We start from the raw sequence: 26,207 nt of genomic DNA on the forward strand, positions 1-26,207 counted from the left end.
CTCTCGGCCACTCCTTGCATTGTCGACGCGCCTCATGAAGCCTCGCGACCAGATAAGAATGATCTGCATTTCGTGCATCCGGTACAATACCGATGGGAGTGTACAGACTAAAATGTCTACTCTCTACTGTACGCCAATTCCATTCCCCCGAAAATATGTTTTCGTCCACCGAACGTCCAGTTAATGATCAGAAGAGAGGCCGCATTCAACCTTAGAGGTCTTTTCTACGGCCGACCTCGTAACTCCAGTGTCTTTTTGTATGTATGTCCTCTGACGGAAGACTTGAACCGACGCACCAGTCAAGGCTTATCTATAATTTGTGTGAAGAGAAGTTGTAAGTGCGCAGGACAATGCTCACATAGGCAATTAAAGTAGTTAATGTAACGTATCAGTAAGGGTAGCCCTTCAAATCTTCATGCCCATACAGGCATACACTGTATGGTAGACTCCAACTGTAGTTCGCACCTTGCAGAGCAGTGACGTTCAGCATCCATTATCTGAGACTTCAAGACTCAAAGTCAACATCCACGCAGCCTGAACTCCCGTATCATCTTAAACGTCCGTGTTCGGAAACTACCATCGTATCCTTGGTCACCATAATATACCCGCAATCCTCCTGGGGTATCTCGATGCCAAGCGAATGCATCGGGTCGTGGCTTGCGTCCGCGCTCATCGAGTTGTGTGAAGCCCAGGTGCCCGGAACATGTTCAGTCAGCTGGACCAAGGATTCTCTCTTATTTCGACTGCCCTCACTGTAGGCTTCCGCGTTGCTGCGATTCCGCGAGGAGTTGCCTGTGACACTTTTGATATCTTGGGTGAACCGTACGAAGAACGGACGCAGCACCGGAATCGACCCGAAAATGATGATGAACCACATTTCGGTGAGAACCCAGGTGTTCAGCTCATAAATGGCGTATGTGAGGTCGTCGACGTGCGTAATGGAGGCGATCGCAAGAGTCTTGTTGATACCTGCTATGCCAGCGCTGCCAGGCAAAGACTGGAGTTAGCTCAACTTATCTCTTCTCGACGATGGTTCTCTTCCCACTCACACTAAGCCACCTCCCATGATCAGACACAAACCAATTTTTGTTGAGAGTTTCATCAGTTGTAATCGACCGATGATGTACACTGGATAAGCGGCTAAGAAAAAGTCCGCAGCGGCTCCGATACCTGAGGATGAGGCTTGGTAAGACAACAGACGATCACAGCCAGTTCGACTCTGCGGAGGAGATTCACATACTGCCTTGGACAAAGCCAACCTTCGAGCAGATTTCAATCATGTCACACTTTCCAGGTACATCAATATCCCACAGTTTTCTGGTCGGCGTGCACTGCTTGAAGATCAACCCAATCTCAATGAAATTGATGATCGCTTGCGCACTGCCCACGCCATATAACAGGTATTTGCTCTTGCTTTGGGTCCTATTTTGGATCGTCATCAAAAAAGCAATGACCGCAATCCGAGCAATGACAAGGTCGATAATTGCCAGGATCTGAGCGATCCAGCTCCACAGGTTGGTTTTGACAATGTTGTCATAGGATAGCAGATTTTGGTGGTTGCCCAGTCCATAATGGACGCTGACGGTCATTGTGCATTGCGCCGCGAGGGCGCCGGCCTAGTGTCACATACAATATGAGTCACTCTCCGCAAGATCACCACCGAAGCAGCCTGAACTTGGCGATTGATTCACTCACAAAGGCCAGTATCGCCCATACAAAGTCCCACCGCAGACCAAAGAAACCGGATGACAGCTGGCCTTGGGGACAGACCGAGGCAGTTCGGGCTCGCAGAAAGAACAGAACTAGCGCCAAAGTCGTCTCAGCCCAGGTTACTCCCAGAACCAAGGGGCCTTTGCCTCCATAGGAGACAATTGCAGACTTCGTCATGAAGGCGTGATGAGAGCTTGCAGGAAGCACTGGGAGAAGAGAATCATTATCGAGCTGCCCGTTATGGAAGACAGGATGATGCTGAGATCTTGAGACACTTGTGTCAATCCGCGTCCAGGCTTGCTGTCACTTGGTGCTTCGATGTTGTAAGGGCTTAACTTTGTTTATGCATATTCCGCATCTGTTGCATAAGCACAGGACATCTCTCGACATAGGGCGATGTCAGCTGCACGATTAAGTCAGTCCGAGCATGTTGGGCCTTTTATTGATACCGAATATTCAATTAGCCGCAGCGTTACGCTGTGTAATACAAGGAGGTTATTGAGAGACCTGAACAGCCTTTTTCTCTCTAGTCCGGTCACCGACAAAAGAATCGCCCTTCGAAGTACAAAGGTATTGTTGTTGAGTTGGCCGGCCGAATCTGAAAAGAGACCACTGCAGCTTAGTTTCTATTGTGAGGCCATCAACAAGAGGATCGTAAACCATGATAGCTCAGCAAAAAGACCCATAAATTGACTAAACACACAGATAGACACAAGATAGACACACGTGCCGTATCATGGCAGTAGGAAGTAGAGACCAAGAGTCTGCCTGTTGCCCCCAAGCCAAGGCTGGCTGGCATCCCTGGAGGCAAACCGCCCAGAAATGGATGGCCGCAGCCTCTCTCCGACGGAACTATACACATCATTCCGGGAAAAGTATGTGGTGCAAATAGCTTGCTTGTCAATGCAAGGGTCCGCCCATCAACCCCTTCCACCCCTTGAAGCCCCATGATTGCGCCCATGAAGATGGTCAACAGTCAACACTGGCGAGAACAGAGGGACAATTCCTGGTACCAACCACGAAGGGCTCTCTCTAGTCAATATCATGGCACCCTGACGCCTCATAGTACATGTTCGGAGGTCGGAGAATTACCATCGAGGCACAGGGATGCAGGATCCTGAAGCTGGTCAGCATGTCAATAGCTGTACGCGTGGAGTCGGAGAAAAGAATACTCGCTGAGATACAATCGGATGGCCCCTAGAATGATGATCTCGATCGTCTAAAAGTACTGAGAGGCTGTGCTACCAAAGGGTCACCGTAAGTAAGCCATCACAAACCTCACATTCGACGCCACTTGCTCAACCTACTCGGCTAATTGGGGAGACTTGACTCTGGGAGACTGATCCATGGATTCAACAGTCGTCTGAGGTTGCAGGGGCTCTTGACAACCGCGAGAGGGGGGGGTTTTTTTTTATAAAAAAGACTCTTCCGTTGGGCTGCGTCTTCGGCTCCTTTGTTCGATCGAATCGCCATCGCGAGAATCACCACTGCAAGTCTCTCGTCAGAGTCAACGAGCTTGCGTAAAAAGGTCGTGATGCCCTCTGGAAAATTGCGCTTCCGGGTTGATGCAACCGAGATCGACGAAGAGATGGAAGCCATTGACGGCTATGTGGTTGATCCTAGTCGGTATTCCGATCACGCCTGTCGGCTGAAAACCAGTCGTGACGGTCGCTTCGTTCTGATTCCTCAGCCATTGGATACGCCCGACGATCCCTTGAATTGGAGCAACGGGAGAAAGTGGACGATCGTGATCATTGTGGCCTACATTGCCTTGCTCGCCGATTACACCGGTGGGACAGCCATCATCACGGTGATCCCACAGTCTTTGTCAGTTTAATCGTGTCACCTTGAGAGGTCATGTATAAGACTGAAGCACAACTAATTCATTCACATTAGAGAATGGGAACTCTCTCAAGAGACTGTGCAACGGGCCGTTGTTGGTAATCTCTTTTCCATTGGGGCTTGTGGGCTCCTCGTCGTCCCTCTCGCAAGCTACTTTGGACGCTGGCCAGTCACTTGCGTCTTTCAACTGCTGATGCTTTTGACGTGCGTGTGGTCAGCAGCAGCAACCAACTTTTGCTCGTATCTCGCAGCCCGAATCCTGAATGGCTTCTTCTGCAGTGTTGGACAAGGTGGAGCGTTGATGTGGATTAAGGATCTCTTCTTTTTCCACCAGCATCCGCAGGTCATCAATTACGTCGAGTTCTCGATCATCCTCAGCCCGTATCTGGGACCCTTGACTGCCTCGTTCATTGTGTCAGACTTGAATTGGCGATGGGCCTTTTGGATCTGCACTATCTTAGCGGGAATCGCTTTCTTTGCCGTCTTCTTTCTCGACGAGACTTTGTTTGATCGCACTGAACCCTCCTCTCCTCGAGGATCCTTTCTTGCTCGGCTCGCTGGCATACAGCAAGCCAAGTCTCCGTCCAAGGACTTTGTAAAATGCATGACTCGTCCACTTGTTGCTGTCACGAAGATCCCAGTAGTGACCATCCTTGTCTATTATTTCCTGAACTTTGCGTGGGTCATCGGGGTCAATACCACAATCGGCATCTGGTTGACCAACTACTACCATTTCTTACCTCGAGACATCGGTGAGTGCATCTCCCCAAGATTCATTGCCCTGTGTGTCCTCGAACGAGGAAAAAGCTGATCGCAAGTCACCTAGGCTTCTTCTACTTCTTTGGTATCGTCGGCTGCTTGATCGGCTGGCTGATTGGCCACTTTCTTCACGACGCCGTCGGACGGTACTACACGAAACAGCATGCGGGCCGTCTTGATCCTGAAGCACGTTTAATCCTTTTGTACCCGGCAACTCTCATATGCTGCATCAGTTTGGTCGTTCTCGGGTTCGCGTTTCAAAGGCATTGGCACTATATGATTATAGCCGTCTTCGCCGCTGCACAATGTGTCGGTGTCATGATCGTAACTACTGCAATCAATGCGTACTTACTGGACTGCTACCCCGAAGGATCTGGGGAGGTTGGAGCGTGGGTGACAGCTAGTCGCAATTGGGCCGGGTTCATGGCGACCTATGTCCAGATTGACTGGGTGGGAAGCATGGGACCTGCCAGAGCTCTTGGAGTTCAAGCAGCTATCACGATGGGTTCCTTGGGATGCATTGTCTTCCTGCAGATCTACGGCAAGCGGATTCGGCATTGGCAGGGGCAGATGAGTTTTGGACAGAAGAGACGCGCATCTGCATGAAAAGCTCGTCAGACCCGCGTCTGTGAAACACGATGATATGATTATGATATAAATGTACATAGGTAGTATACTTGATGATTCATGAGAGGAAGACCTGTCCTCCGCCCATGCACCAAAACTTGAAGCAAGATCAACGGCGGCTCAGGAATCGAACAGATAGATTGAGCGAGACTGCGTCCGTCGGCACGAGGCACGAGCGTGAGTAGAAAATGAAATGAAGAGGAGTCGTAATATAGCAGCTGTCTCGGTGAACATCATATCAATCTGGCACAGCCAGAATGGAGCCGAGAAATTGACAAAGTCGGGACCAGACGGAGGGCTCCTTTGGAGAAAGTTGCAGTGCCCCCTAGAATCGCGTCCATTCATGCGCTCATGGTGATTGACCCGCCTTCGTGTCAACTACAAAATAAGGGCCCTTCTTCTTCGTCGCAAAATCAAGCGCATTTCCGTTCCAAATGTCGGCCTCGGGATGACATGTCCTCGTCTTGGGCAATCGCTGAACTCTTCGTCGTCGGCCACTGATGTGCTCTTGGGCGAATGCATCTCGCAGCAGGTCGAGCGTTATTGTCGTCTCTTTCACGGCTGCTGGACTTTCATCGCGAATGCTACGCAACGGCTCAACTCCTGATGTGTCAACCTTTTGCATCTCTTGCACAAAATGAATTTGTGACTCAAGAGTCTTCAGCATCGACTGCTCTTCCACCGGACTGGAAGGCTGTGGCAAAGCCGAAAGGCGTAGAAGATGACGCAGCTTCTGCGGCGTGACATTGACCACCGATGGGGGTTTGTTCGGCTCTGGAAGCAGAGACCGGACTGACCATGTGGGCTGTGCCAATATAGATGCGATATCCAGCTGTTGCGGCTTGGACGAGTAACGGCGCGCAAGAGCCGCACTGGGAGAGGCTGCGTGCAGCAGCCCAGTGCCTGAGTGTCTGGCGGCCATGCTTCAAGATATATGTATTGAAGTTGTCGATGACTGGGAATTGACTCGTGAGTTGCGGCGACTGCCTTTTCCTTTTATACTCGAATCATTTCAGCATTTCTTGTCTACCATCAAAGTGAAGAAGATCAAATGCGCGCGCGCATCCATCCGCCGCAAGATTGCGGGTAAACCCAAAAGACACCGCCTCGGACCCGCCGATCGACGCTCCCATCATCAACATCACCGTCGAGCTATTCATTCCCCTCTTTTACTTTGAAACATTTGCTGCTTGCAGTCACTATTTTAAGTCTTGTATACACAGATCATACAAAATGGCACAAGATCCACGTGCGCTTCTCCAAAAAGTGAGCTATAGTTCTTTTCCCGTGTTCCTGTACCTCCATTTTTGCCTTCAATGACGAAAGTAACACATTGCTAACTGCATCTCTTATCTTGCGGACAACTAGGCCGACAAAGCCCTGTCTGGCGCCTCGGGAGGCTTCAGCTGGTTCGGGGGACGCGCTGAGAAATACGAAAATGCGGCCGATCTCTTCACTCAAGCCGCAAATGCCTTTCGTGTCCAGAAGATGAGTAAGAGAGTTCTTCCCCCTCCGGCCCAAAATCGCCCTCGTCTCCCCGCAGATCCACGCCGAGTAGCTATCCCCCCATCGTCTTTGAAGATCATACTCAATGAAAGTTTTCATGCAACAGACAAGGAAGCCGGCCAGGCTTTCGAAAAGGCCGCCGCCATCCAAACCCAAAACCTCAACGAGCCCGATGACGCAGCGAATACTCTTCAGGAAGCTTTCAAGGTGTATCGCAAGTCCGACCCGGAGGATGCTGCCCGTGTTCTGACGAGTGCGATCAACCACTACGTTCTGCGCGGAAACCTCCGCCGCGCTGCGACGCAGCAACAATACCTTGCAGAGCTGTACGAAGCTGAAGTGGGTGACATGAAGAAGGCTTTGGAGGCATATGAGAAGGCAGCGGAGTGGTTTGAAGGCGATAATGCCGAGGCGTGAGTGATTGAACCTTTTCTTGGCCCAGGCAGCGCCCATGCGTCGGACAGATTGTCTAACAAGTATCATCTAAACAGACTCGCGAATAAGCACTATCTGAAGGTGGCTGATCTGGCCGCCCTGGAAGGTGATTACTACAAGTCCATCACAAACTATGAACGCATTGCCCGCCAGTCAATCGCGAACAACTTGATGAAGTGGTCTGTGAAGGACTATCTCTTGAAGGCAGGGATCTGCCACCTGGCTACAAAGGTTCGTCCTGGATTTGTTATCTAATGCTCAGAGGATTCCTAATTTACCCTGTACCAGGATATGGTCGAGGCCACCCGAGCTCTCGAAACGTACCGTGAGATCGACCCGTCATTCTCTTCAACTCGCGAGCACCAACTTCTTGTGGATCTACTGCAGGCGGTCGAGGGAGGAGACCAGGAAGCCTTTGCCGATAAATTATTCCAGTTCGATCAGCTCAGCAAGCTCGACAAGTGGAAGACTACCCTCTTGCTTCGGGTCAAGAACAACATTGAAGAGGCGGAAGAGGATTTCTCCTAGACGATGCTTGATTTTCCCAGTCCTCCTTTGATTCCCCCTTTCCATCCGTCTTCTACAGAGATCGTTTCTCTCTTTCTTGTACGAGTTGTGACTAGTTGCAATTTATTTGTCCATTCTCAGTGATTATATGCGCCAACTTGGCTCGACACAGGCAAAAGATACTGCTCACGCCTTTGGTCGCATACCTGTAATTTTCGACGGACCTGGAGGTAAGGACTGCACCATGCATTATAGAACACGGGTTCTCCGGTTACTGTATCAACAAAAAGCATCGAAGATTGGAATCGTAAATTCATTATGAAGTAGTCGAAGTCTATGAAAATTTTGGTAAGATGCATTACAACGCCAATCCGAGCGAACCCCCTGTGATCCACACAGCGTGATCGAGCATAGATGACCATGTAGATGACCCACTTCATTCATCGAGAGGGAAACACAACAAGCCCTACGCAAGCTCTTCCAAAGCTCGCGCCTTGCGAGGGAAGACACGCTTGTACAAACTGATACCAATCGAGTCCTGGGGGTTGATCTTGGCATCGAAGGTGGCCTTGAAATAACCGTGTGTACCGAGGCTCTCCTTGATGTATCCACTGCGACCACGGCGAGTCCAAAGTTGCAAGGCCTTGAACCAATGGACATCCTCTTGGTTGAAGAACATGTACCGAACGGTAACGACCTTCTTGTGAATCTTGTATGGGTGACCCGTGAGGATGGCGCGCTTCGCGATGACGCGCTTGGGGTCTGGTGCGATGACAGTACCAGTGGCGATCAACTCCAAGCGATCCATAGAGACTGCACCTGACTCGACATCGGCGGACTCGAGGACCTCGGAATCCTCCTCCACTTGCTTGTTCTTGAAGACAAGTACCGGGACGGCACCCCAGGTCATAGGGCCAATCCAGGTTGCGACAGCACTGCGGCCAGGATGAAGGAAGCGATCGTACTTGTGCACATTGTTCGGGGTATTGTCGCCGGCAGAGAACACAGGGTTGACTACCATGCGACGAGGGCCAATCTGCACAATGAGCTGCTCCTTCGACTTCAAGGGCTTGTCAACGCTGGAGCTGAGAGTCATGTTGACATTGACAACCGTGTGCTTGTGTTCGTGGCGCAGAAGAGAGAAGAGGGAAAGAGGCTGGGCCTTGTATCGGAGGGCCGTTGGGACGGCGCGAAGGTGCACGTCGACCCGGGTTCCGGGATTGACACCACCAACAAGGGCTTCACGAATGATTCGGTTTTTGGCACCCTTGTAGTCGCCGAATTGCAGCAGTCGACGCCAATCTTCGGGCTCGTGTGGTCGATCTTCCGAGGTTTCCCAGGGACTAAGCTTCATGTTCTTCAAGCCTCGGAATCGAGCGAGACGCTCTCGTGCGAGCACGTTTGGGTGCAGCTCGATCTCATCGGGGAATTCAAGATCCTCCTCGGCTTCAGTGCGACGGCTCTTACGATACTCGGCCAGCTCCTGTGCCTCATCCTCCGGGGACGGGTCCATGAACATCTCCGATTGAGGGTACTCTGAGGGGCCGCCCTCTGTCATAGCATCCTCCTTGTCTGCGAAGAATCCGTCTTCAGGGGCGCCGGTAACCTCCATTTCCATATCCTCGTCATCATCCTCGTCGACGATGTCGGACCCTGAGTCAGAAACATCTTCAAGGTACCAGGCTGACTGGTACTCTGAGGTACCCTTCGGTAACCGCTTCGGCTTCGCAGGGATGTGTGCATCATCGTCAGAGAAGTAGTGGTAATCGTCGAGCAAGACACCTTTCTTCTCAGTTCCGGCCATGGAGACCATATCGTCATCCATCATTTCGATCTCCTCCGGAGCCACTACAGCCATGTCGTCTTGATCAGCCGTGGGTGCCTCTAAGGTCTGAACACCATCGGCGCCATCAACGTTCATAGCATCATCACGCTTGTTTTTAGTCGTTGGCAGTGGTGCCGCGGTGATCGAAGCAATCTGGAAATCGCCCCAGCCGGGAATGTGAGCGATGCGGTCGGCCTTCAAGCCCTTGCCACGAACAATACCGGTTACCACCACATCATCAACAACCTCGGCGCTCGCATCTGGCCACTGCACGTTCTCAATATACATCCAACTGCGCTCATCACGCCAGCGAATACCCTTGGGAGTGGCAGTGCATAGGGATCGGATGGCATTTGAGCATTCCTGTCGAGAATCCAGAGACATCACCTTCTCCACAGTGGGGAAGAAATGATTGATGTAGGACTTGAGAGAAGATGCGACCTGAGGACGTCTCTTGGCTGGGTTGACCTGATCCAGACCTTGTACCACAGTCACAACGTTGGAGATACCCTGGCTCTCAATAGAACGAAGCAGTAGCTCGCCTTCTTCGTCGACTTCGGTTTCTGCGGACATGACCAGCACGACGAAATCGGCCAGGCGACACACGTCCATCGCGTTGACGGGATCGTGCTTAGATGTCATATATTGCAGGCTCTGGCGGAAGCGGTCGACACGCACACGGAGAGATCCCTCAGCGGAAACCTCATCGTTGATATCGACACTTTCATTCAGGGCGCGAATAGCGGCATTGGTGTCAATCTCGGCCGAGAGCGGGATGATGGCGACGTGACGGGGGGCGCCAGTCTGGCCAGTGAAGATGCTTGTCGCTTGTGCCTTCTCTTGATGCTTCAATTGTTGCCTCTGGCGGGCCTGATTGCGACGGTCGAGTTTCGACTTGAGTTGTTGGTGGGGTGTTTTGCGACTGCCCCGCTCATTTTCGACTTTGCCTTTTTTGGTGTCAGCATATGAAAAGATGATTTATGTGGCTTAATAGAGCCATTGGGTTAAGTCATTACCCTTCGCCTTCTCTTTCAAAGCACTCTTTGAGGCGTGCTTGGTCTTGAAAGGCTTGTTGGAAGACTTGGTAGTAGACCGATGGTGGTGCACTTGGGTGGGCGCCATATTGGCACTGGACCCTTTAAATCGGAATGGAAGGGAGTCCAGATTGGAAATTTCGAATATATGAGTGTCAAGGCTCCGTCTCCTTTGAAGATATAGCCGATCCTATTGATTCCAATAATAAACACAGTGGAATCTTAATCGTTCGCCTTGAGCAAGAAAAATAAAAAATTGGCGATAAGACAACAAAATTCGGCAGTGGAGAGGATAAGCGAGCGGTGAGCCCAAACCTTGGCGCATTTTTTTCTGCTGAGCTTTTTCTCCGCGCTGGCGGCGCCGACTTTTTATTCCAATCAGGTCGATAAGCTTTACGAACAAAAAACTCCGCAAACAAAGATGGGGGACTCGACCTCGAAGAAAATCGTCGTCACGGCAGAGGATCGTGCTGCGAAGCAAAGGCTCATCGAGGCCGAGAAGACATATGGTCGCGGCAAGGGAAACTCCATCAAATCCGCTCGCGACAAGAAGCTCCGCGGCACACTCAGGGAACAAGAGAACAGACATAAGGATGCGGTGTTGAAGGCCAAAGATGCCGAAATTCTTCTTGAACATGATGCAGGCTTCTTGGAGCCCGAAGGAGAACTCGAAAGGACATACAAAGTACGACAAGATGAAATCAAGGACAGCGTTGGACTCGAGACTGCAAAGAAAGGCTTTGAGCTGAGATTGACCGACGCTGGACCTTATCGCGCAGACTATACACGCAATGGACGCAATTTGTTGTTGGCAGGTCGAAAGGGTCATGTCGCGACGATGGACTGGCGTGATGGCAAGCTGGGATGCGAGCTCCAGCTGGGTGAAACTGTACGGGATGCGCGGTGGTTGCACAACAACCAATTCTTCGCTGTCGCGCAGAAGAAATACGTCTACATCTACGATCAGAATGGTGTGGAACTTCACTGCTTGAAGAAGCATTTGGAGCCACTCTTCCTCGAATTCTTGCCCTACCACTTCTTGCTGACTAGCGCTGTAAGTAGTATCTTCCATCTGGTTCAGAGCAATCAAAGCAAAGCGACGGCATCTAAAACTGAGTCTTTCTTCTACCTAGACAATGGCAGGCTTCATCAAATACACGGACACATCAACCGGACAATTGGTGAATGAGCTCCCAACGAGACTCGGCCGCCCGACTGCTCTCGCCCAAAACTCTTACAATGCTATCATTCACTGCGGACATCAGAACGGTGCGGTCACTCTGTGGTCACCAAACTCCCAGACCCCTCTTGTCAAGGCACTGGTCCACCGTGGTCCAGTGAGATCCATCGCAATGGACCGCCAGGGTCGCTACATGGTGTCAACTGGACAAGATCAGAAGATGAACATCTGGGATATCCGTATGTTCAAGGAAGTGCACTCATACTCCTGCTACCAACCAGGTGCCTCGGTCTCCATCAGTGACCGAAACCTGGTGGCTGTCGGATGGGGCACTCAGGTGAGCGTGTGGAGGGGTCTTTTCGAAGCTGCGCAAGCAGACACCGCCAAGGTGCGAAGCCCCTACATGGCATGGGGTGGTGATGGACAGCGCATTGAAAATCTTCGTTGGTGCCCCTTCGAAGATGTTCTCGGCGTCGGACACGATCAAGGTTTTGCTAGTATCATTGTTCCTGGCGCTGGAGAACCCAACTTTGATTCTCTGGAAGCCAACCCCTACGAGAACGTCCACCAAAGGCAGGAGGCCGAGGTGCACAGCTTGCTGCACAAGCTCAAGCCGGACATGATCTCACTGGATCCCAACGTGATCGGAAAGCTCGACACTATCAGGGACCAACAAGTTCGGGAAGCTCGCGATCTGGACAAAAAGCCCGAAGATCCGCTCGAAAAGCTCAAGAATCGCGGTCGAGGCCGCAACAGTGCCCTGCGAAACTACCTCCGGAAGAAGGGACGTACCAACGTCATCGACGAGAAGAGGCTCAAGGCCGAAGCATTGCACAAAGAACGCATGGCTCGAAACAAGGACCGTATTCGTCAAGAGCGTCAAGATTTGGGTCCTGCGTTGGCCCGTTTTGCCAAGTAGAGACCCTCCTTCATTCGTTTATACTTGTGCTTTACGTGCTTCGCTTCTTGTTTGAGCAACCAGATACCCAGCCGCGGTACCTGCAAGATGGAGAGACATCTTGCACCCTCTTCTTTGGGCTGCTGCATTTCAGGCGTTGGTAAGGAACGGCGGCATCCGTTTTTGCATGTCATTGTTTTGTATAGAGCAGGCTGAGCTTATGGATCTGGAGTACGAAAAAAAAAGTAATGAAACATTTTATTGATCATGTCTCGTTAGCATCTAGCCTCAACCCTGCTCTCTTCGTCCAGCAGCATTTGCAACGGATCGAAACTGTTATATAGCAATAGGACTACCTGATCTCTTGGCTTTGCTCCTCCATCGAGACTGTTATATAGCAATAGGACTCCCTGATCTCTTGACTTTACTCCTCCAGGCTGCCCGAGTTCCTAGGAGCGCCCTCTTTCCACCTCTTGAGACTCTCCTCATACGCACCACTGCCCTTCCATGCGCTCAGAATCAAGTTGACAATGTGTTCCATTCCCTTACCGTGCTTGACCACCGCGAACACAGTCGGCCCACCCTCTCGCATTTTGGCTGCATCCCGTTCCATCACCTTCAAGTCTGCCCCGACGGCCTCGGCCAGATCAATCTTGTTGACCACCAACAGATCGGAGCCCGTGATACCTGGCCCACCCTTCCGCGGCACTTTATCACCACCGGCGACGTCAATCACGTAGATGATGAAGTCAGCCAATTCGCGGGAATAGTTGGCTGCGAGATTGTCACCACCGGATTCAATAAGAAGAAGGTCGGTCTTGAACTGGCGCTGGAGTTTCTGGAGGGCTAGTAGATTGGCGCTGATGTCTTCACGGACAGCAGCATGAGGACAGCCGCCGGTCTCGATAGCTCGAATACGTGAAGGCGCGAGCGCCTTGTGGCGTGTCAGGAACTCGGCATCCTCTCTGTGGTGATCGTGAAGATCGCGAGTCAGCTGGAAGCTCCAATGCTTCACCATGCTGGCCAAGACTTCAAGCTTACCGAGTAAAGATGTCATTCGTCACGGCGGCAATATTGTACTCATCGCGCAGAGCGTGGCATAGAGCCAGCATTAAAGCCGTCTTGCCAGATCCCACAGGACTAAGGAGTGCGGCGCATTAGCTCCGCATTGCTTTTCTCATAGTATACTTTTTGAAGTGGGACAATTGCTCTATTTTCCACAGCCTCGAAGTAGAAAACTCGGACGATCGATCAAACGACTCACCCTCCAATGCCGACGGTAAAGGCGCGGTCTTTCCAGTCCCGACCCTCGATGAGAGGCATCTCTCGGTTGACATATGAACCGGGACCGTCCAGGATCTCGTGTGAGTGGCCGTGGCCATTGAACGGATCATCGTGAGAATGGCCGAGACCGGCGTCGTGTGAGTGAGAGTGAGCCATGTTTGTGCGTTCAAGAACGAGAAGATAGATGAACACGTTGATTGAAACTAAGGGTACAACGAGGTAGAGTACAAGTTTTTTCCCACGCAAATCGACTGGGGGAAGGAAATATGGAGGGGCAACCCTCCGGATAAAGGCAACTGGAGGTGCATCCGGTGGGGAACCTGGCGATAACGAAGCTGCCGAGAGCTCAACCAAGCCACTTGATGAAGACAGCTACACTCCACCGGTGGTCGCTTGGGTGTCTGCAGAGTGCAGAGGGCCCGACTCCACTAAAATCACTAGAATTGCCCCGGACACCGTTCGGAGCTCGCCGGGGTGATCAACCTAACCGTTCTCAAGGTGTGGCGCTGAGACTCCTCGGTGTACCCAGCGAGCAATTGAGCGAGTAAATTTTTTTACCTGTGCCTACTATCTAGTACCTACAACCTTTGCGAGGCATACTCCACCGGTGAAGACACACATTGGGTAGAGAGAAGACTCAACGTAGCGAAGAGGCAGATTGATTGATTTGATAAAACCAAAAGTAGCGACAAGCCGGCCCCGAACGCGGAAGGTTGACGTGGATTGCTTCCACCGCAGGCGAACGCAATTTGCGAGTACATAAAGACCGACGCCAGTGCAATCGTCACATCGGATATCAAGGCTGCAACCAAATGAACCCACGGAAATAAAACAGCAACAGAATGGACCAGCGTTCAGAGGAACCACGAAGCTAAAGCATAAAAAATCAAATCCAAAAACGCGCAAGAAGATTGGAGCACGGCGCTGGAGAAAGATCGAGAACCTTATATTTCGTCAATAGGCCCTATACGTGGCAGTGGCAGTACTGGTCAAGGTGCAAACGTCGACAATGCGAAAGAACAATCACTGAAAAGGCAACGAATCGAAAAAGCAGGCAAGACCAGGCAATATGTCCGAACAGTCCCACATAATGAAAGTGAAAAGGGAACAAGCAAAACGCTGGAATGAACATAGAATACATTAGGATCGAAGAAGCAGACAAGCATTGGCACAACAGGAAAAGTCTCTGGGCCATTGCGAGACTTACCCCTACCGTAACCACTAGGGTATAGAAACAGACACCCGGCGAGCATCGATGAACGCGTTCTATGCGTGGTCACAACGTGGAGCGCAGAGAGTCGTGGAGGCCGCTTCGTGAGGGAAGCAAGAATCCCAAACATGCCCAGTCGTACCACGACAAGATCTTCAACGCATGGAAGAATGCTTCGATAGAGTCTCCCGAGCGCCCAAAATTGCGAGCAATGTCTGACGTGATCAAGAGGACGCATGAGAAAAGAGGCTGCGAGCAAATATAAATGATTGGCATTAGACATAGCTGCGAGAAGCCAAGTATTAGGCCGCAGCTCCCTTTTGGCGTTTGGGTACCCGAGGACTGGCCTTGACTTTGCCGGTGTTCGGGGGGCTGCACCGTTGGAATCGCCCCCAGGCCCAGCATCCTCAGACTCCACCTTGACGGTGCTTGCACGCCGCCGTTTGTTGCCACCAATATTGGGACTATTAGTGATTGCGGCTGGAGATGGCTGGACAGCACCTTGCATGCCAGGGGGGCCAGCGAGATGGCTCTGAGCGGGACTTCCATGCCCGGAGGCGCTGAGGTGAGGAGAGCCCTGCGATCCCGGTAACCCAAGATGCGCCATGGCAGGGGAGGCAAATTGCGTGGGACCACCCATACTGGGATTCCTAGCATTAGGAATCTGCTGCATCCCTGGATTCATGGGGGTCGCAAAGCCATTGTTGGGATTCTGAGGTGGGAGCGTCGCCACCAAGTTATGAAGAGCCTCCGGAGGGGAAAACTGTGGGTGTTGATGCGAATACTGGAAAAGTAGCTGCATCTGCGAGATAGTCTCAGCGACTTCCAAGAAGCCCATGACAGAAGTCGGTACACCATTGGGCGTGATCATGGATTCCGGCAATGGCGGTTGTGTTGGCTGCTTCTGGGCTCGCTTGGCTGTATTTTTAGAAACTTTCGGACTTTGCTTTTGCTCTGACTGTTCCAAGGAAAGAAGCATGCTCCGAGGGATAAATTCGTTATGATTTGTGACCGTGATGTCCAGCATCTCAATCTTGTTCGCCACATCGAAGTGAGCGCGGAGTTGGCCGCGGGTGAAAAGCTTCATCGGACGAGTCAGCAAAACAATTCCAATCTGATACTTACTCATGTGAGTTGTTCTTACCTGGCAATCGTTTGTAAACCAGTAGATGAATGAAGTCCGGGCGCTCTCTACCATGTGCCCACCTTGAGCCATGTCCCGTTCTCTGGCACCCTCCACTACCATTTGAATTTGACTGATGCCGCTTGTGTATTGAGTCATGTAGTAACGCGCAAGTGCTGGCGTTGAGATCTCGAATTGTTTGGACCCACTTTGAGGGTTCCAGACACCTTGACGGAGGACACCTCCCGGTGCGAAGAACTTGTCAACGAACGACTGCCAATACAGCAGATCATGTGCCTCGCCACGGCTCTGTAAAACTATTAGTTACCACTCATCGCGCATTTCTCGTTAGTGCAAAAGTGCTGCGTACCTGGAAACCACTCAGATGCTCAGCATAGGCGTGTAAATTGAGGATGCTTGCGCCCTGGCGATTCATCCTTTGCTGCATCATCAAGGCAGCATTCTGTTGTTGCTGTACTTTCAACTGCGCCTCTTGGGCGGTCATCTGCTGGCCCGGCTGTGGGCCTTGCTGGCCAGGAATGCCATGTTGGAGCTGACCATGCTGCCCCGGATGACCTGGCTGGGGTCCTGGTTGCGAGGTCTGCGGCAACTGCTGCGGCTGTGGATTAGGAGTAGCCTGGGCTTGCTGTGGCCCGCCTTGGGGCGGTTGAGACTGACTCGATGGCGGCTGATTACTCTGATTTGGCTGAGGAGTCCCGCTTTGCTGGGGCGGACCGTGTTGGGATTGAGGGGTGGCTCCCTGAGGTTCATGCATGTTCGGAGGCTGCGCTGAGCCCCGTTGTGGTGTATGCTGACCACCCTGGGCATTGTTGGCTTGTGCTTGGGCCTGGGCCTGAGCCTGAGCCTGGGCCTGAGCCTGGGCTTGCGCTTGTGCCTGGGCTTGTGCCTGGGCCTGGGCCTGCTGCTGCGCTTGATGTGCCTGAGCCTGCTGGAGTGCGAAGAGTTGCTGTTGCTGATGCTGTTGGAGGTTCGGTGGTTGGCCATGCTGCTGAAGATGCATCATTGCATTGACAGGTCGCATACCACCAGGATTTCCTTGCATTGCAGCCAATTGAGCAGCGCTTACGCCCTGAGTACCATTTGGTAAAGACACGGGCATCCCATGTTGCTGCTGCTGCTGTTGCTGCTGTGCCTGTTGCGCCTGCTGTTGTTGAATCATCATGCGCTGCCGGAGAAATTGTTGATGTTGCTGTTGCTGATGCAGTAGTTGGGGATTATTGGCAACTATGAAAGGGATCATTATCAGCGGACGCGCGCGACAATGGTATGACAGATATTGGAAAGCGCCCATGAAGAGCAAGAGGTCGTGATGCTCGGCTCGGCATAATGTCCTGCGACAGGTCGAGACGGGAAGGAAACTATGGGATCAAGAAAGGAGCACGTACAGTTTTGTGGAAAGCCTTGCTGCTGGAACATGTGCGCCTGTGTGGGATTCAGATGGGAAAGAGCATGCGCATTTGGCATGGGTCCACCGGGGCCAGCAGTTCCGGCACCTGGAGGCATTCCACCCATCATCGGACCTGCCTGGCTCACTTGAGGCCCTCCTGGACCCGATACTCCGGGGTGCATTTGCTGTACCATAGCTTGCCCTGGGTGTCCCGCGTTCGGGTGTTGGGCGGCCATTGGGTGATGGCCCGGTGGAATACCATGAGGCGGTATGCCTTGATGGGCAGGAAACGATTGCGCCATCATCATTGCTTAACAAGCGGAGTCCACCGCAAAGACGTGCCTTCGAGCGCGTGAGATTGCGTTCGCAGCAGCAGCTCAAGTTAACCTGGACAGTTCAAGAAGCTGGCGCGCCTGCCTAAGTAATTATAAGTGACAAAGTCCGCTCGGTCGGTCGGTCGGTCGGTCGGTGACAGTGCGGCGCTTTTGATCGAGAGTACCCGCGAGAGCGCAATGCATCGAATTTCGTTCCGACCCAGTTGTTCGCTCGCCTCCTCTAGAAAAGATGGTCTTGATCGACCTGAGAATCGGTGTTGGTTAGTAGAGTGATGGCGTGGATCGAAGTGTCCGCTCTCGTTACGTGAGGTCTTGGGGGGGGGGGAAAGAGGGGACGGTATGTCAAGACTGGAACAAGATCAATCAATAGGAGGCGTGGAGGGGCTGGGCTGATGCCGAGATATTGGAAGGAAGATCCTGAAAAGGGTCTAGAAGGTCTTTTGTGAGGCTCGGAAGACACAACATACGATTCTCGTGAGTTAAAGTCGGTCAAGATTGAAGTGGTGAAAGGGGACGGCTATCGCGAGCGCCCGTACAGTCAAGGATTGAGGGCGATCGCCCGGTGGGTGCGAAGAGGTGACTGGGGACGGAGTCTCCGGCTCCGAGCAAGAGGATGTAACCGACCAGATTGATGTGACGATGGACGAGAACAACACTACCTGGGGGCCATGAAATTCAGAGCAACGATTGTGATGACAAGTCGGATCGGCTGGAGGACAATTAACTCAGGTTATCAATCACGGAATCACCCTTTATCATCGCCCTGAAGCGGGTTTTTTTTCGCGCGTCTTTGAGCCAGTGATTGCCATGATCTCACGCTAGCCTGATCTGGATGTCACGTGCGTCCGGTGTATTTCAAGCGCTTTTTTTTTCTCTCGCCTTCCTCGAGAATTCTGTCTTCTCGATCATCATTCCCAACTCTTCCAGCAGATCTCTCTGGCGGTACATTCATGAGCGTGGAAGCATGGTTTTCTAAGGAAGTAGCGAGGAAGTTATCGCAGTTGATTGATGCAACTACTAACCACTATGCGCTTGCGCAGCTACCAATGGGTATGTCAAGCACATTTTCTCCCCTCCCCCGGTTCAAGGATGACAACCCTTCTTTACTTCTTTACCCACCAAATCGACCATGACGAGAGAGATCGGACCTTCCCCCGGTTGGTCTGCTACTTGCCAGTATATTTTGTCTGAGAACCTATGCAATTTCACCGAAGTTTGGCTGCAGTCATACTAGGAAATAGTGTGCTAACGGAAATGTTTGCCCACAGGAATTCTACCGGTCAACTCGGTGCTACTTCATATTTTAGCTGGATAGAGAACCCCTTTTAACCATGTCACTCACATTATTTCATCCCAATCATTCACTCCAAGGAAGCTTTGTCAAGCTGGTTAAATTTGATCGTAGTCTATAAATATATCTTTCATTTTGTAAATTCTCGAACGATGGCTTTCTGCAAAGCAAGCAGTCACGCCTCACAGCTGGTCAGGTACCATTAAAAGCGCGTAGCGCGTACTTTACGAGTCTCCGTTGGCCGCGACGCAAGCTGAATAATTCCACGCTTCCCAGGCCACGTTGAGACTGCTGTCAGATTTCTGATCATTGTAGATTTTTGAATGCTCGAGACATCCCGCCCAACTACTGTTGGATTGAGGCCTGATCATGAGATATGGCGGACAGTTTAGTTCTGGCAAAACACATACTGTAGGTCTTGAGTCCAGCAAAACGGCCCGACGCCGCCTTCCCCGATAATCAAAATCACGTGAGTCTGCGCTCTTATCGCAGGATAAAGAAGTTGCGTATCCTGCTTGAGACGCAACAACGCCTGCTGGAGTCAGTACTACTGCCCCGTATGATTGCGTCAATACCACAAGTATGGCGATCTATTGTACGCCCCTGTCGCTTCGTCGCCCGTCGCCGCTATCCCGTCCCTGCGCGACACATACATGCGTCCCGCCACTGGCTCTCAGCACCATCTAACGATCCGCGAAATGAAACAAGTCCGATCCCCGACGTCGAAGATGTGGTGGATACTTCTGCAGCTGCCAGTGACGATGTGAACAACCTCTCGCTCGAGATCCCTTCACCAAGAACCACAAGACTGGACAACCCTATGACGAGACCTTACGGGTCTGCTGTTCGCCGAGCCTTGAGAAACAGGCAACAGGATAGTCAACAACAGCAGAAGTCTCCGGCCGTTGAGGCCAACATCCCTGATTGGTTTCAAGCAGGGAATTTGAGAACCTTTGATCCCGCGGTTGGCGCGGCTGGTACGCAATTCAAACACGATGTTGCGATTTGCAACAGCAAGGACGTAAAAAATTGGACGTCTCAGGAACGCATGGCAAATGGTGGCCGCGGCGATGATCCATCGACAGATGGAACGCCGAAAGACTCAATACATCGATACGCTCTGACTGAGGCGATATGGGATGAATTAATGGCATCTGCCAAAGCGGGTCTGAGGCTTCCTCCAGTGGAGTTTGATCGCGAACCGTCGGCCAAGAAGTCACACCTGGTTCTTCAATATCCTGGCCCAGATGGCATCTTGTTTTTAGATGCAATTGTCCAGGAAATCGCTAGCAAGCTGAGCGCTAATTTAATCACGCTCAATGCACAGGACATTGCTCAGCTTCTGAGCGAGGCGGATTTCGCCGAGGCTGGCGCGACATCTGCCATTCGTTCACTTGGCTACGAGGTTCATCAACCTCCGGCCACTACTTGGCCCGAGCCCAGTGAAGGAGAAGCGGAGGCCGATGAGGACATGGTGGATTACCCTGGAGGACAAGGCATGCGTCCAGAAGCCAGCACGCCGCGGTTCATCACAATCGAAGCCAGTCGAGACTCGAGCGATGTTTCATTGCCGAATTGGATGGGGTTAAAGTCGCTGGTTGCCTCAATCAATGGCCAATCTGACCATGAGGCAGGCGGGATACGAGGATCTGGCCAGCGTACGGAGGCGCGGTGGACGCGCCTTCTCAACGAGGCACTCTCGTTGGCCTCCGACTCAAAATCATCGACTGAGCCTGCGTGTGAAGACTCTCGAGAAAAGTCGCCTGGGTCAAAAAATGAGCCAAAGAGATATGCCCTGTCGCGCGACCTCATTGTGCATGTCCAAGACTACCGAGATATTCAAAGCTCAAGAGAGGGCGCCAAAGCGATCTCTTTGCTCCAGAAGGTCATTCAAAATTACCGACGCACAGGTTCCAGAGTTCTGCTAGTGGGTAGCATTTCACAAGACTTGCTTCCTTCAGTTTCCCATGACGGTACTCGATTCTTACAAAACGTGGTCGATGATAGCTTCTCCAAGACGTTGGTGGTCATCCCCGCAATGGATGCGCAGGATGTAGAGAAAACCTTCGCGGAAGATTCGAAGAATCGAACCATGGATATCAATATTCGTCATCTCCAGAGCATGCTCCGTTGGCGAACTTATGGAAGCTCACCGGCGGTACATGACGATCTATTGAAGAGCCGTTCCTGGCCACTAGATGCACAAGCCATCAAGCAATCCGGCATTCAAGATCGTTTCTGGTCTTACAACCAAGTTCACTGGGTGACCACACTTGCTCTTGGCAGCGCGGATGATCCGAGTGAACCCGTCAGCCTTGCGCATATTCGACGAGCCATAGATCTGATGGACAAGGGGGATCGAGCCACCAGCGACTGGTTGCAAGCCAAAGCTTCCAGAGCAAAGAACTCCGATCGTGGGCAAAGTCGAGAACAGCTGTTGGCTTCTCTGCGCAAGACGTGCAATTCCCACGAAAAAAATTGCTCAATGGCGTTGTTGATGCACAGAGCATTCGAACCACTTTTGCCGATGTTCACGTGCCAGCTGAGACTGTGGACGCTCTAAAGACATTAACATCTATGTCCCTCGTGCGTCCCGAAGCATTTACCTATGGTGTCCTAGCCACCGACAAGATTCCCGGTCTTCTTCTGTACGGCCCCCCGGGCACCGGTAAGACGCTCCTGGCCAAAGCTGTTGCGCGCGAGAGCGGTGCCACGGTATTGGAAGTCAGTGGGTCTGAAATCTACGACATGTACGTCGGGGAAGGCGAAAAGAACGTGAAGGCCATTTTCACTTTGGCCAAAAAACTCAGCCCGTGTGTGGTGTTCATTGACGAAGCCGATGCCATCTTCTGTTCTCGAACCAGTGCCAGTAACCGCACATCTCACCGCGAACTGATCAATCAATTTCTTCGCGAGTGGGATGGGCTGAACGAGATGTCCGCTTTGATCATGGTCGCGACGAACAGACCATTTGATCTTGATGATGCCGTGTTGCGACGTTTGGCACGCAGACTTCTGGTGGACCTCCCTACCGAGCAGGATCGTGATGCTATTCTTCGAATTCATCTCAAGGACGAACAACTCGACTCGAGTGTTGACCTGGCCGAGCTGGCACGCCGCACGCCCCTCTACTCTGGCTCCGACCTGAAGAACCTCTCCGTCGCTGCTGCGCTAGCCTGTGTGCGTGAAGAGAACCAAGCGGCAGCACAGCATCAAGGTGAAGAGCCCTACCAGTATCCTGCTCGCCGGACTCTCACTCGTGCCCATTTCGACCGTGGTATGGAAGAGATCAGCGCATCAATCAGCGAGGACATGTCCTCGCTATCAGCGATCCGCAAATTTGATGAGCAATTCGGTGATCGCAAGGGTCGTCGTCAGAAAAGCCCTGGATGGGGATTCATCGCTCCATCGGTATCAGAGCCTACTACAGACACTGCCCGTGTTCGCACATGAATGCCTTGGGCTCATACGCTTGGACACCAATGCACTCTCAAATTCCTGTAACATTAATGCTATGATAGACGTGTACCAATATCCGCAAGGTGTGAATACGACATCGCTCACGAGTGCGATGGAAAATTTTGTTAATTAGCGCAGCATACTTCCTTTGAAGCTTCCACTTCCAATTGAGGACCTGGCACTTAGGAGTTACCGGTGAAATATGTTGATGGCGGCCGATGATACTGTAAGACTAAGTGCACCCGGGAACGAACCTACTCTTACGAATCTTTCGTGACAATCTGAGCCGAATCTGAGCAGAGTGAAAGACTGCAATTTCAGTGAGGTCATGAGGCACATTTCGTGAATGGTGCTGAAACTAGTCAAAAGATATGAGCACAGACTCGTGGATTACTACGAGCATGTAGCCTACTACGTAAATCTAGACACGTGTCCCTAAGAACTGCAGATCAGCTACCGCGAAGTAAAGGCTAAAGTAGCACTACCAGTACCTTGGCCCTATGAGCTTGCTACATGAACGGTTGGAGTACTTACTACCTTACTGAATTTGTTCGTTCCCAGGTGCACGTCCAGCCAGTAACTCGACTTACATGTTCTGCTCTGTCCAAGGACACATGAAGTATTCTGTGCGTCGTGTCGGATGCATTTGTACTGATACCTTAGGGCCAGGAACGCAATCAAAGTGTATCCAGGTATTGTCTTAGCCCCTTGGAAACGGCGTAAATCGTGCAAATAAGCGATGCACCATAAGCATCCAGTTACACTCAAATCATCAGCAGGCGCCGGCTTTTGGGATGTTAGCATCTATGAGACGTAGTAACTCGAAGACTAGTGATCGCCTGACAAGGGTGATTTCGGTTTGAGAAGATAGAATTGAAGGTTCGATCTCAAGTGGATTGCGCTCTCAGGTCTACCAACGGGCACAATAGTACCCCGTTGATTGCTCGACCGATTCACCGTTCTTTGCTGAAATCAAGTTGACGTGTCTTGGAGCCTGACCCGAGGCGCGGGCATACTGTACAGTGTACATTGTGTATAATGTACATAGCGAAGCTACGGTAAGATACCTTCTAGCTAGCATGACACAGTACGGGTCCCTTAAAGCACCCCAACCCTAGCGCATTGTCCATCGACAGATATATTGTCAACCGGGATTAATCGTTGCTCCCAGCACCAAGGTAGCTAGAGAAATGAATCTCATGAGGGATGAAAGTCTCGCAGGGGGGGAAATTCAGGTTATGGTGCTACAGTGGTGCAGTTTGCTGCATGGGAGTGGAGACGAGGTGCTGTATCTTCTTCGGACAATCATAGAATGTTGGAACTACAGACTAACACTGCAGAGACTGGAGAGTCTTCTGGTACTCTGATCCGGGCAGTAGCGACAGATTTGCCGGTTTACTTTGGACTCTACCCAGTTTATTGCGGGACCTCGCGTCAGAGACTCAAGGTTGGTACAACAGCACAAGCTTGTGTAAACCCCCGTTGGCGGAGAAAAAGGTCAAGGTCCGTGCCACTGGGTTTGTTGCCCGCTTGACCATATGTAGCACCTTTTTCATACTGGAATGGATGGTGTATGCTGTGTGTATGTACGTCGCTCATAGCTTAAATAGGGTATGATAAGGTTCCATTACCTATTTATAGCACGGCATCGAGATAAGAGATCTATCATCGGTCCACTTTCCGAAGTTCGACCGGGTTATATCATCTTTACTCTTAAATGTCCATACCGTCCGAATGAAGGGTTCTTGTCAGCTCTGACTACTTGCTATGGTCATCGCTAACCTAGTACTATTGATGTAGTATAATGACCTACCTTATAGACTACCTTAGACTCTGAGTAGGTAGTACATGGAGATCTATATGCGGAAGCGCCCTAAGCTGACGTAGTTCCAGAGTGTTGTATGGAAAATATATCGAGCTCACTACCGGAGTCTCGTTCCAGCGTAAAATAGATGACTAATGAAATCAGCTGGAGGTACTCAAAACATCCAAGAAGTCAAGATTGCTAATGCGAGAATTTTGTACAACATTCACGCGACGTACGCATGATGCACATGACCATCAGCATCGAGCAACGGTGATAAAAGTGGCTATCGAACGCAGAAAATTGGATCCGGATACCGTGCACGTGCCTTCATCACCATGACATTTGATCCCATCATCCCGCAGACCCTCCGTCGCTGAATCCCTTTCGACTCCACCGGTGGATCTCCGTCGCGATCGGCAAACCTTGACCATCCAAGGCACAGAACCTGCCCAGCCTGTCAAGTTTCTCTTAATCGTACCAGCGGGCCTTGTTCCTTTCTCTTGGGATCAATTTCACCCCACACGACTAGACCTGTAAGGCTGCATGCAGGCTTCTGGGTCAAAGCTCTGGCAAACGCGCGAATCTTGCTGAGTCTCTGACCTTGCTAATCGACTCATTGCCTCTGCCCAACCCCGCTCCATCGTCAACTCACAGCCCTCCTACCGCGAACAACCTACCAGCCGAGACGACAGTCCGCTCTCCTAGATCCAATTCAGAGGGGAACCCAACCGGTGCGATGTCGCTCGAGAACCGCGACGAGGCCATTCGGGAGGTCAAGCTCTTCGTTCGTCGCATCGTGCGAAATGACTGGGCCTTTGATTCGACATTATACGCGGACGGAACCCGCCCGGGGCCTGCAAGCTCGCCCACATTGACCGACGGAACCCTCTGTGAGGGTCGCCGAGTCATGGAATGGCGATGCAGGGAATTCGACAGCGCAGGGCCAGAATTGGACCCGCAATCGTCGGATCAGAGTGATTCAGAGTCACATTCACCCTCAAGATCCGGAGGGATCACGGAAATTGAACGGCGGCGCAGACGTCGACGACGAATGGCCGACGAAATGGAATGGAATGCGGGATTGCGAATGTGGATGGCTAGACGAGATGAGTGGACTGGCGCAAGAACGCAGCGTCAGCTTCGGGCTAGTGAGCGGACGCGCAAGCTTGCCGTCACGCATAGTCAGAACTCAGGTGCAGAGGGCGGACTCGATGCGGCAAATGCGGGTGGAACGAGCTCCCTGGCCAAGGACGCCGCGAACACGATCGAGGCTAGTGAGGTGAACAAGGCCGAGTCGAATCCGTCGGTTACTGACAAGGACAGGGCAGAGCCACAGCTGCCTCGACAGGAGCAAGAGGAAGAACAGTCCACCGCACCCGACGAGGAGAAACAGCGCAAAGAATCCACAGAAACCTGTATCACCGAGCCGGAACAGACTTTCAAGGTGACAAGTCGCAGTGACGGTGGTCAGATCGATGACAAGGACTCGGGCGACGAGCAAGACTCGGAGGGAGAGGACGAAGAGCTGGATGAGCCTCTTGTTCCAGTCGCTCCCCCTTTCATCTCTAATTCCAACCCTGTCCGCGCGACCATCACTCCCACCATTTATCCTTCAATTTATTCCAAGGTGGTCGTGCAGGGCCTGACGCCCACGATCCCCATCAACCTGGCCGATTTGACCAATGCAATGGTCCAGGGATGGAAAGCAGATGGCCAGTGGCCGCCCAAACCGGCCGTCACCTCTATTGTTCTTCAAGACGATGCTTCAGTCCCCAAAGTCCCTGCAGACTCGCCCGCTCCCGCGTCCTCACAGTCACGGCGAAAGAACAGCATTACTAACGCGATGCGCAAGGTGTTCCACATGAGTACTCATCCGTTCCATCGCCGTGGCTCAAATAACCCGGACCCTGGTGCGAGCCAAAACAACGGCAATGGAACCACTGCTTGAAGCGGTTGATTCGCGTTGC

General features: G+C 51.8%; 10 protein-coding genes across 10 annotated transcripts; 5 read left to right on the forward strand and 5 right to left on the reverse strand.

Annotated features, from left to right (window-relative positions):
• Positions 1 to 547: 547 nt before the first annotated feature.
• Positions 548 to 1,887, reverse strand: N7539_001077 (uncharacterized protein; the record flags this gene model as incomplete). The annotated part of the gene is made up of 4 exons (XM_056930681.1): positions 548 to 983; positions 1,050 to 1,182; positions 1,241 to 1,616; positions 1,696 to 1,887. 4 exons carry the CDS (start codon positions 1,885 to 1,887, stop codon positions 548 to 550), a joined length of 1,137 nt encoding a protein of 378 aa, XP_056794974.1.
• Positions 1,888 to 3,244: 1,357 nt separating this feature from the next.
• N7539_001078 (putative MFS transporter) lies at positions 3,245 to 4,917 on the forward strand (the record flags this gene model as incomplete). The annotated part of the gene is made up of 3 exons (XM_056930682.1): positions 3,245 to 3,537; positions 3,607 to 4,304; positions 4,379 to 4,917. 3 exons carry the CDS (start codon positions 3,245 to 3,247, stop codon positions 4,915 to 4,917), a joined length of 1,530 nt encoding a protein of 509 aa, XP_056794975.1.
• Positions 4,918 to 5,287: 370 nt separating this feature from the next.
• N7539_001079 (uncharacterized protein) lies at positions 5,288 to 5,860 on the reverse strand (the record flags this gene model as incomplete). Its single annotated transcript, XM_056930683.1, has 1 exon — positions 5,288 to 5,860. One exon carries the CDS (start codon positions 5,858 to 5,860, stop codon positions 5,288 to 5,290), a length of 573 nt encoding a protein of 190 aa, XP_056794976.1.
• Positions 5,861 to 6,171: 311 nt separating this feature from the next.
• On the forward strand, positions 6,172 to 7,407 carry sec17 (alpha-soluble NSF attachment protein SEC17; the record flags this gene model as incomplete). The annotated part of the gene is made up of 4 exons (XM_056930684.1): positions 6,172 to 6,204; positions 6,307 to 6,857; positions 6,936 to 7,110; positions 7,168 to 7,407. The coding sequence occupies 4 exons, from the start codon at positions 6,172 to 6,174 to the stop codon at positions 7,405 to 7,407; spliced, it is 999 nt and encodes a 332-aa protein (XP_056794977.1).
• Positions 7,408 to 7,852: 445 nt separating this feature from the next.
• N7539_001081 (small subunit rRNA maturation protein TSR1) lies at positions 7,853 to 10,333 on the reverse strand (the record flags this gene model as incomplete). The annotated part of the gene is made up of 2 exons (XM_056930685.1): positions 7,853 to 10,158; positions 10,228 to 10,333. The coding sequence occupies 2 exons, from the start codon at positions 10,331 to 10,333 to the stop codon at positions 7,853 to 7,855; spliced, it is 2,412 nt and encodes an 803-aa protein (XP_056794978.1).
• A 333-nt stretch (positions 10,334 to 10,666) lies between these two features.
• Positions 10,667 to 12,344, forward strand: N7539_001082 (WDR46/Utp7 family protein; the record flags this gene model as incomplete). The annotated part of the gene is made up of 2 exons (XM_056930686.1): positions 10,667 to 11,299; positions 11,379 to 12,344. The coding sequence occupies 2 exons, from the start codon at positions 10,667 to 10,669 to the stop codon at positions 12,342 to 12,344; spliced, it is 1,599 nt and encodes a 532-aa protein (XP_056794979.1).
• Positions 12,345 to 12,747: 403 nt separating this feature from the next.
• On the reverse strand, positions 12,748 to 13,763 carry N7539_001083 (urease accessory protein UreG; the record flags this gene model as incomplete). Its single annotated transcript, XM_056930687.1, has 3 exons — positions 12,748 to 13,288; positions 13,365 to 13,463; positions 13,588 to 13,763. 3 exons carry the CDS (start codon positions 13,761 to 13,763, stop codon positions 12,748 to 12,750), a joined length of 816 nt encoding a protein of 271 aa, XP_056794980.1.
• A 1,329-nt stretch (positions 13,764 to 15,092) lies between these two features.
• Positions 15,093 to 17,584, reverse strand: N7539_001084 (LIM domain-binding protein; the record flags this gene model as incomplete). Its single annotated transcript, XM_056930688.1, has 5 exons — positions 15,093 to 15,102; positions 15,153 to 15,898; positions 15,962 to 16,249; positions 16,311 to 16,729; positions 17,347 to 17,584. 5 exons carry the CDS (start codon positions 17,582 to 17,584, stop codon positions 15,093 to 15,095), a joined length of 1,701 nt encoding a protein of 566 aa, XP_056794981.1.
• Positions 17,585 to 19,533: 1,949 nt separating this feature from the next.
• On the forward strand, positions 19,534 to 22,427 carry N7539_001085 (ATP-binding protein; the record flags this gene model as incomplete). Its single annotated transcript, XM_056930689.1, has 2 exons — positions 19,534 to 21,431; positions 21,482 to 22,427. 2 exons carry the CDS (start codon positions 19,534 to 19,536, stop codon positions 22,425 to 22,427), a joined length of 2,844 nt encoding a protein of 947 aa, XP_056794982.1.
• A 2,549-nt stretch (positions 22,428 to 24,976) lies between these two features.
• Positions 24,977 to 26,188, forward strand: N7539_001086 (DUF4050 domain-containing protein; the record flags this gene model as incomplete). Its single annotated transcript, XM_056930690.1, has 1 exon — positions 24,977 to 26,188. One exon carries the CDS (start codon positions 24,977 to 24,979, stop codon positions 26,186 to 26,188), a length of 1,212 nt encoding a protein of 403 aa, XP_056794983.1.
• Between the last annotated feature and the right edge of the window lie 19 nt (positions 26,189 to 26,207).

Source organism: Penicillium diatomitis, assembly GCF_028827545.1.
Source record: "Penicillium diatomitis strain IBT 30728 chromosome Unknown utg000001l_segment0_segment0, whole genome shotgun sequence".
Lineage (NCBI taxonomy): Eukaryota > Fungi > Ascomycota > Eurotiomycetes > Eurotiales > Aspergillaceae > Penicillium > Penicillium diatomitis.